Source organism: Orycteropus afer, unplaced genomic scaffold, assembly GCF_000298275.1.
Source record: "Orycteropus afer afer isolate SDZICR_OR568_19922 unplaced genomic scaffold, OryAfe1.0 scaffold00376, whole genome shotgun sequence".
In the NCBI taxonomy this organism is placed as follows: Eukaryota; Metazoa; Chordata; class Mammalia; order Tubulidentata; family Orycteropodidae; genus Orycteropus; species Orycteropus afer.
Window position 1 is genome coordinate 2514304 of NW_006921963.1, and position 9591 is coordinate 2523894.

The window sequence follows — 9591 nt, forward strand, 5'->3', positions numbered from 1 at the left end:
AGTCAGAACGGACGCAATGGCACCTAACGACTGTAACATGGTTTGGTGAAAGGAAGGTGGCCTGCTGAGGAGGACAGGCCTACAGAGGATGGGGAAGGGCTTTTGCAGGTGGAAGGTGGAAGAACATTCCTGTACTTGTTCAAATTTGTGCCTTGTCAGATGAGACTAGTCCTAGACTCTTGAAAACAGATCTCAAAGCGCAGCTTCTCAGGGGAACGATTAACACAAAACTTAATTTCTGAAAAGTAGCCAGGAGAACTTCTTTCTTCAACTCTCTTTTTTTTAAAAAAACAATTATTTTGTTGTTGTTGAGAATACACACAGCAAAACACACACCAATCCAACGGTTTCTGCAAGTACAATGTAGTGACAGCCATTACAGTCACCGAGTCGTGCAGCCGTTCTCACCCTCCTGAGTTGTCCCTCCTCCATGAACGTAGACTCACCACCCTCTAAGGCATCTATCTCATCTTCCAAGTTGCTGTTGTCATTCGATCCCATGTACATAGATCTTAAAAGCACACAACACTCAAGGCAGATGTTCCTTACTAGTTAAGGTAAAGCCTTGTTTGGTTTCAAGATGATGCACAGGGGATATTTTTGGCTTAAAGTGGCCAGGGGAATGTCTTGAACTCCCTTATTGCAAAGCACTGCGATGGCTAGTTAGAGACTAGCATATAACAGATGCTCAAGGTGAGGACTTGGTCATTTGAATTTAATTGAATCATTCCCACTAAGGACAGCTGGGATTTGGGGCCAAGAATGGGGCAAGGCCTGTGGATATGAAATCACGGGGTAGTAAGCGAGGGGTTGAATTATAATGGATACACGTGGATGAACAGAGCTAATAGTAGAAGCTTTATAGTGAGATATGCTCACGTTTGAAACTCAGTTCTGCCACTGAGGAGCTGTGTGTCCTCGGGCAACTGTGGTAACCTCTATGAGCCCCAGCTTCATCATGTCCAACGTGAAGATAATAACAGGACTCTAAATCAATTTACCAAAAATAAATGTACTGAAAGCCAATTCTCTGAAAAATCAATTTTCCAAATGACCAATTAACTGAATAGATTTGAACATTCATTAAAATGCTGTTCTGGAATAAAAATGAATACTAATCAACCAAAACTTTGCAGAAATCTTTAAAACTAGTTTAAACTGTCCAACCCAATAAAAATTGCTATAAAATTTATTGTTAAAATATTTCAATAAATTTGGCAAATTGGTAATTCAGGGAATGGTTAGACTTGGCAACAGACTTTTGGTGAACTGGTGTGAAAATACTACTATACTTCAGGTTGTTGTGAGACTTGAAAAAGATAATACATACAACCCTTAGCAGAATTCCTGACCCAGTAATAAATGTTAGCTAAGAAACTCCTAAGGCACTTGACTGCTAACCAGAAGGCTGGCAGTTCAAACCCACCAGCCACTCCTCGGAAGGAAGGTTGGGCGCATTCCTACTTCCGTAGTGATACTGCCTTGGAAACCCAAGGAGGGGTCACTATGAGTCGGGGCCGACTCGATGGCAAATAACAACAACAACATGGAGTCCTTGGGTGTGAAAAGGTTAATGTGCTTGGCTGCTAACTGGAAGGTCAGAAGTTCAAGTCCATCCCGAAGCACCTTGGAAGAAAGACCTGGCAATCTACTTCTGAAAAATCAGCCATTGAAAACTCTGTGGAGCATAGTTCTTTGACACACACGGGGCCCCCATGGAGTGGAGTCCATGTGACAGCAACTGGCTTACTGGTCTATTAACTGTTACGATAACCTTCTAAGAATCCTCAGATAAACAGCAATTGTGGAATCAACAGATTACTAGAGCTGGAATGGAATCTGTCTAATGGAATCTGGAGGTGCATTTGTACATTGATATTGTTAGGTGCCATCAAGTCGGCTCTGACTCATGGTGACCCCATGCACAACAGAATGAAACACTCCCTAGTCCTGCACCATCCTCACAATCCTTGCTGTATTTGAGCCCATGGTTGCAGCCACTGTGTCAATCCATCTCATTGAAGGTCTTCCTCTTTTTTGCTGATCCTCTCTACTTTTCCAAGCACGATATCCTTCTTCAGGGAATGGTCTCTTCTGACAACACGACCAAAGTAGGTGAGATGAAGTCTGGCCAGTCTCCCTTCTAAGGAGCATTCTTCAAGGACAGATTTGTTTGTTCTTCTGGCAGTCCATGGTATGCTCAGTATTCTTCACCAACACCACAAATCAAAGGCATCAACTCTTTTCAGTCTTCCTTATTCACTGTCCAGCTTTCACATGCATAAGAGGTGACTGAACATACCATGGCTCAGGTAAGGCACACCTTAGTCTTCAAACTGACATGTTTGTTTTAATGTATACATGTGGCATAAAAATTGGGTTTGGGAGGAGTGCATGGATATTTTCACATTTGCATTTGTAAAGTATGAGCCCAACCAACTTGTCATTGAAAGTGGGATCACTCTTAACTATTAAACATCAAATGACGCTATGAGGTTTTACATCTGTCCAGAAGGACCATGGATTTTCAGAGGCTGAGTAACACTGATCTGGTCTAACCTTGCCATCTGAGAAAAGAGGAAAACCAGATCTGTTGCTGTCAAGTCGATTCCAACTCATAGCGACCCCATGGGACAGAGTAGAACTGGCCCACAGGGCTTCCAGGCTGTAATCTTTATGGAAGCAGACTTGCTCATCTTTCTTTCAAGGAGCAGCTGGAGGGTTCAAATCCCCAACCTTTTGTTAGCAGCCAAGCACTTTAACCACTGTGCCACCAGGGCTCCTCAGAAAACAGGAAACTGGGCCTGAAGTGGGAAGAAATCTGTCCAAGGTCCCATACAGATTGCTATTTGAACAGTGTTACGTTCAGGCTGCTGGAACGAGATTATTTTTTGTGCTGTGGGGTTGTTGGGAGGGCACTGAGAAATGTACTTACTCAGAAAGCTTTGATTCAAAATGGTGGATGATCTGGGTGGAGAAGTGCACTTTCTGTTTGACATTGCTGCCCTCCTCCCTGAAGAAGCAAAGCCTTATGAAGCGGTCTCTGGGGCCCATGGGGCTGGTAGTGTCATGCTGACTTGGAGGTGAGGGGAGGCTTCACACTTACAGAACAGCTGTGCCTTGACTTAGCAGGTCAGGCAAGGTGAGTTTCTCAAACTGTAAACTGTGGGTTGAAAGCCAATCTTCAGAGCAGTCCCAAGCTGAAGGCTGGGTCTTGCTCCTCTGCAGCTTCTACAAGACAGAAGCCAGAGTCAAGGAGGGAAGTGTAGAAAGTGAAGGCAAACATAAGAGGACCTTAGGTCCCCTTCACAGACACTCAAAAGTTGCCAACTCCAACTGCTCTTACTTGTTTCAAGAAGTCACTTTGCTGAGGGAACAGATGGATGTTCAGGTGGTGGCCTGAGCTCTGGGCCAGTTGCCCTTGACAAATTCACCCTCTCCATAACACCTCATCCCCACCTGAAGGTACAATATGTGGCTAGGCAATTCAAGGGTCACTCACTCTGTGCCACCTTGCAAGAGACTGAAAATACAGATAGACAATGGCTAGAACATATGACAACAGAACTCTATCCCACAACCTCTGCAGCAACCAGTCCAGGAAGCCAAATGACCACTGGCCCAGAAGAGCAAGGACTTGGTCAATGACTGCCAGCTTCCCTAAATTTTCCTTTGCCTCCAACTCAGGGCCAAGTAAAGAAAAACAGACCTGCCCCCAAACTAACCACATAAGATGTCCACTTCTAGTTAGCCTACCACCACCTTCTCTATGACAATAAGCAGAGCATACCCACAGCCTTCCCTTTTGTTCACTGTCAAGCTTTCCCACTCCCCTGCCTGCCTTTGAGCCCTTTCCAACAGTGAGTGACGGTGGCCAACTCCCTTGCTATTGCAGGCTCTCAGTTTGTTCTGTTTGGTGGTCTTGGCTTATTTCCACACCGTGTCCTCTATCTTTTCAGGTGTGTGCATTCTGCATCCCCTTCATGCTGAGGGGTCCTTAATAAACTTCTGTTCATTAACTGATGGAAGAGGTCAGAACTAAGAGCAATGGGTGAAAGTTGTAAGGGCAGCGGGTGACAGTTTTAGAGGGAACATTTTAGCCATCAGAGGAGTCTGGGTGTGGAATAGACAACACTCCCTTGCTTGTACCTAGTGATGGGCCTGTCAGTTCCATGGTGCTAAGTTCAAGATATGGGCGACCTTGGTGGTGGAGCTGAAGTAGCTCGTGGCAAGCGTTCACTAATGGCCATGTCTTCTGAAAAGCCAGACGGTGGAGAGCCCTGAGCTGAGGCGCTGAGACTGCTTTGCCTTGTTCACTCTTCTGGCTGCTGTCCTTTCTTCCTTCTCTGCTCCAGTGGGCATTTCTGAGCCTTTCCTGTGGGTGAGGCACTGTCCCTGGTGCTAGGGCTACAGTGTGGTGAAACATTCTTGCCTTCTTGGAGCTTACATTCTGGTATGGGTAGATGGACAGTAAACTAGAAACTCAGTAAACTGCACAGCAGTTACACAAAGCAGCAGCCCTCTCAAGAAAATAAAGCAGGAGAATGTAAGAGATAATGGCGGGGAGTGGGGTGAAGATGGGGAGACCACTGTGGGTGGGGTGGGGGTTGGAGACAGCCTCTCTGAGCTGAGATCTGAAGGATGAGGAGCTGGCCCTGGGTGTTGCTGGGGAAAGCACAACCCAGGGAGGAGTGCGGAGGTGGGGAGGGGTTGAGTATCTGAAGAAGAGAAGAGCGGCCAGATGGTGGCCATTGTGGTCACAGTCTAGTGAATAAAAGGGATAGTATGACATGAAAAGAGGCTGGAGAGGGGTCCATGGCACAGATCAGGGAGGGATTCTGCAAGAGCTTCCAGCACGACCATGGTTCTGTTTAGGTGGCAGAGGTGGGCCTTCAGTGTTGCCTGAGTTGGCCATGACCCACTTAGGGCACAGGATGGCAGCTTAAGGGGAGGCCAGTTCAGTTCACTGTCAGAGACACCATCTCACAGCATCTGATGACTGTGCAATGGGCTCGAGTACTGTTTAACCAATTTTGGACCCCAATCCAGATTCAAAGAAGGCTTCACCTGTCTCCTAGGCACCTGCTTGAGCCCCCAATGAATTTTACTTGGGCTAGTATTAGTCAAGGTTTTCACTGTAGAGGATGACATGGTGGGCCAAACCCACTGCTGTCAGGTCAATTCTGACTCATACGTGACTCTATATGACAGAACAGAAATGGCCCATCGGGTTTCCAAGGCTGTAATCTTTACGGAAGCAGACTGCCACATCTTCCTCCCATGGAGTGGCCAGTGGGTTCAAACCGCTGACCCTTTGGTTAGCAGTCTAGCTCTTAACCACTGTGCCACTGGCGCTCCTTAGGTGGTGGACAAGGGTTTGAAAATTCTGCTGTAGCTGAATGGGATGTAAAGGACAGAGGAAGTGTGGTAGAAATGAAGGTAGGAGTAAGTGCACAGGGGTTCCTCAGTTACTAGCTTGGTGACCAAGGCAAGTCACTTTCTTTGCTAATAAAATGAGCATTGTAAAGCTCTGATATAGTAGAACATAGCTTCAATTGTTCTTGCATAAACAGTTCTTGTTAATGGTTCATTTCTCCCTGAGAGTTGATGATAAGCAGAAGGTAACCAGAAAACAGAGACCATGGAAACAAAATGCTGCTGTTAAGATTCCAGCTAGATAGTATAGCACACCCTAAGTTCTGTGCCTGAGGTCTAGTTTCCCTCCATTTCAAAATTAAAGAAGTGTGGAAATATACTAATAATTACAGCCAACACTTAAACAACACTTATTATGTGCCAAGCACTTCCATATATTAACTCACTTAAGGTAGGTTCTATCAATCACTAATCCTATTTTACAAAGAAGAAAACTGAGGCACGGAGAATTTAAGTCACTTGGCCAGGGTTTCACAGTAAGTGGTGGGGTAGATCCCAAGCATATAGGTCAGGTCACACTCAAAGCCATGACATTCTATTGCCTCTCTAAACTAGAGCCAAACTGGGACTTTCTCTGTGAAGGACTGAGAGAGAATGGATTGAAAAGGTAATAGCTAGCTCTGGTGGTGTAGTGGTTAAAGCATTTGGCTGCTAACCAGAAGGCTGGTAGTTCAAGCCCACTAGCCACTCCACAGAAGAAAGATGAGGCAGTCTGCTTCCGTAAAGACTGACCCTCTGGGAAACCCAATGGGGGTTGCTATGAGTCAGAATTGACTTGATGGCAGTGAATATGTGAATGAAAGTCCTGTCCATAAGTAGCACCACTTAAAACGGTAACACCTGCTCCACACTTAAGGCAACACTGCTACACACCATGTGATCACTAGAGGGCACTCTCTTCATCTTTCAGGACTAAACCGCCACCCTGGATGGTTAACACTTAGCATGGTAGACTTTTAACTCACCTTTCTTCCATTTCTTCCATTGAGACTTTAAGACATGGATTTTGTATTTCTAATATTTAAAGATTCACTATTAAACACATTATGGATTTTGACTGTAGGGCACACCAAACATACCTAACTAGGCACCTTACATATACTTTGTGTGCCTCATGTCCACAAAACAACATAAATAACCCATGTGTCCATGTGTAGCACTATGACGCTGGGAGCTATGCCATCGGTATTACAAGCACCAGCAGAGTCCCCCACGGTGGACAGGTTTCAGGGGAGATTTCAGACTGAGACAGACTGGGAAGAAAGGCCAGGCAACCTAATTCCAAAACTTAGTCCAGGAAAACTCTAGGATCCTAGCGTATTGTCTGAGACTTTGACTTGCTTCCTGCAGACACATCACCGGGCAGGATCCATCACTGGAGAAGGACGCCATGTTTGGTAAAGTGGAGATGAGGGAGACCCTCAGTGGGATGGATTGACACAATGACTCCAACAATGGACTCAGACATACCAGCAATGGTGGAGACGGTGTGGGACTGAACAACGTTTGGTTCTGTTGTCCACAAGGTCACCATGAGTTGGAGCTGATGGGACAGCGGCTAACAACGTGCCTCACACAGAAGACAGCTCGGTAAGATCTGTGTTGGAGCAGTCCTTCCTTTCCCTCCGTCCTACTGTTACTCATTTGTGATGAGCTGATGTTAAGAGCGGTCCCCATACACCAGGAAATCATACATTTTCATATGAAATTACATGAAATGACCTATGTTATCAATGTCTGAAGTCTCTGAAAGATTCTTTTAGAATCTCAGGAGTCTCTTAACCTTCCTTTATACTGAAACTTGCTTTCCCTTAAATGCCAAAACTTGTCAAAAGCAAAATGTGACTGTTTTCCTGTTTGTTTAACTGTCAACATTGTAACTGTACTATTTTAGACTGGTTATCATTTCAAAGGTATCACATGGAAACTCTAGTGTAGACGGTTATGGTCTAGCCTCACACCTGACCACCACTGGTGAGCTCTAAAACCTGCTCACCATCTTGGGAAGACGGCTCTTTTTCACACTGAGAGTGGGTCTGAAACCTCAGTCCTGGCTATTCTAGAGGTTGACTCTTCTGCCATCACCCTGTTGCTCCAATAAAACCAAAACCAAACCAAACCCATGGCCATCAAGTCAATTCTGACCCATAGCAACCCCCATGGGTTTTCTGAGGCTGTAAATCTTTATGCAAGCAGATTGGCCAATCTTCCTTCTGCAGAGCAGCTGGTGGGTTTGAACCACCAACCTTCTGGTTAGCAGTCAAATGCCTTAGGCACTGTGCCACCAGAGCTCCTTTTTTGCTCCCATAGCGTCCCCTGAAACTGGTTTCTGGGTCTAGATCTTAGGAAATTCTAAAAGAAACACTTATCTCAGGAAGAGGAATTTTAGAATTAAATTCTTTAGATTTCAAGCTTTGGTAACATTGACAGAATTTTCATATGCTCTTGAATATCTAACAGTGTGGCCAACAAGGCTGTAAAATCTCTGTAAACAGCAGAGAGATTCTTCCATCATTTCTAAAAGTGGAGGATTTGAAATGACTGCTTAACTCATCATTTTCCGCCCTGGGATCCTCTATGAGTAAAGAAGAACCCAGAGCACAGCACACTCTGTCCCCTGACTATGACTTGTAAGCACCGCTTCTCAGTCAGAGCACCGTGGCCTTTACCAATAAGTCCTGGGTCTGGTTTACATGTGTAACCAGTAACGCATTGTCTGAGGTTTGGCCACGTCCACGGATATCCTTCTGGTTCAAGTGCTGCTTTGAGTCTCCGTCAGTGCTTCCCCTCACGCTACAAGACACAAAGGGGTTTGATCAATGTCCGCCACTGAACCTTCCCTCCCTCTTTCCTGTACACCCTGAAGGGATTCCAGAAGCATTTTTCATTTCAGTGCAGTTAACTGGGAAGGACTCTTTTAAAGTCTTGATAAAATATGGACTCCAGGTTCCTAAGGACATTTTATTATATTGTTCTGGTAGGCAGATAACTAAAGTCCTCAGGTGGATTCAACAACGGAATGCCCATTTATTCACCCAAACTCCTTTCAAGGCAGAGATTTCCCCTCAGTTTCCATGAGCAAAAAATTGTTTTTTTCATTTGTAAACTCAGGGAAGATGCTTACCAGTGATTTTCCTGAAACTCATTATCGTGTCCATGGAAAACTTGTCTCGTTTGTGTAGCCATTATAAAAACACTCAAAGCTTATTTCCCTAGGGAGGAAAGAATACCAGAAGAAGAGACGGATAAATGCAACATGGAAACAGTAATTTCCGGGGTATCTATGTTCAGCTCAGCTCTTTAATTAATGCGTTCAGTAAATGCTTACTGAACACTCAAGTAGGTACCAGACATTCTGCTAGGTGCTGAGGATACAACATTGAAGAAAAGCTCACTGATCAGCCTTGGCACTTTTGTCATTTTGGACCTGATAACAACAATAACAACAGTTCCTTGCTGTGGGGATTGGCCTGTGGACGGTAGGGTATTTTGCTACATCCCTTGCCTCTATCCACTAGATGGCAGTAGTGCCCCCACCCCATTGTGACAACCAAAAGTATATCCAGACGTTACCCAATGTCCCCAGGTGTAAAGTCGTTGAGAACGACTGTGGTAGACACTGTCTTTGTCCTCACAGAGCTTACATTTTGGAAGGTGTGGGAGGGAGACTGATTAATTAAAGAATTAGATAAATTACAAGTTGTAGTAAGTGGAAGAAATAAGATGATATAGTAATCAGGGAAGTGATCTACTTTGCATAAGTGAAGTGGTCAGGAAAGGTGCCTCTTCAACCTTCTTGAAGTTTAAAAAGAGTGGGCCATGTTAAGAGTATGGTGAAGGCTAGCCTAGGCGGAGGGCAAGTGTCAAGATCCAAGGTGGGAAAGAACTTGGCTTATCTAAGTAACTCACAGAAGATCATTTGGGCAGACCACAGGAATTCTAAGACCGGGGTTAACCAAAACCAAACCAAACTCACTGCCGTTGAGTAGGATCTGACTCATCGTGACCTCTCCCTGGGTTTCCAAGACAGTATCACTACAGGAGTAGATTGCTCAGTCTTCGTTTTGAGGAGTGGCTGGTGGGTTTGAACCACCAGCCTTCTGGTTAGCAATCAAATGCCGTAGGCACTACACCACCAGAGCTCCCAAGACCAGG

The 9591-nt window shown here is 45.1% G+C and overlaps 1 protein-coding gene across 1 annotated transcript in view; it reads right to left on the minus strand.

Annotated features, from left to right (window-relative positions):
- The window catches only part of VWA3A (von Willebrand factor A domain containing 3A), an 87131-nt gene extending 78509 nt beyond the window's left edge, over positions 1–8622 (minus strand). The window contains exons 1-4 of the mRNA XM_007953198.1: positions 8561–8622; positions 8106–8229; positions 3107–3231; positions 2936–3013 (exon numbers count right to left, since the gene is read on the minus strand). Of these exons, the coding sequence (XP_007951389.1) occupies positions 2936–3013; positions 3107–3231; positions 8106–8229; positions 8561–8622 (389 nt within the window). The remainder of the gene's footprint in view (positions 1–2935; positions 3014–3106; positions 3232–8105; positions 8230–8560) is intronic.
- Between the last annotated feature and the right edge of the window lie 969 nt (positions 8623–9591).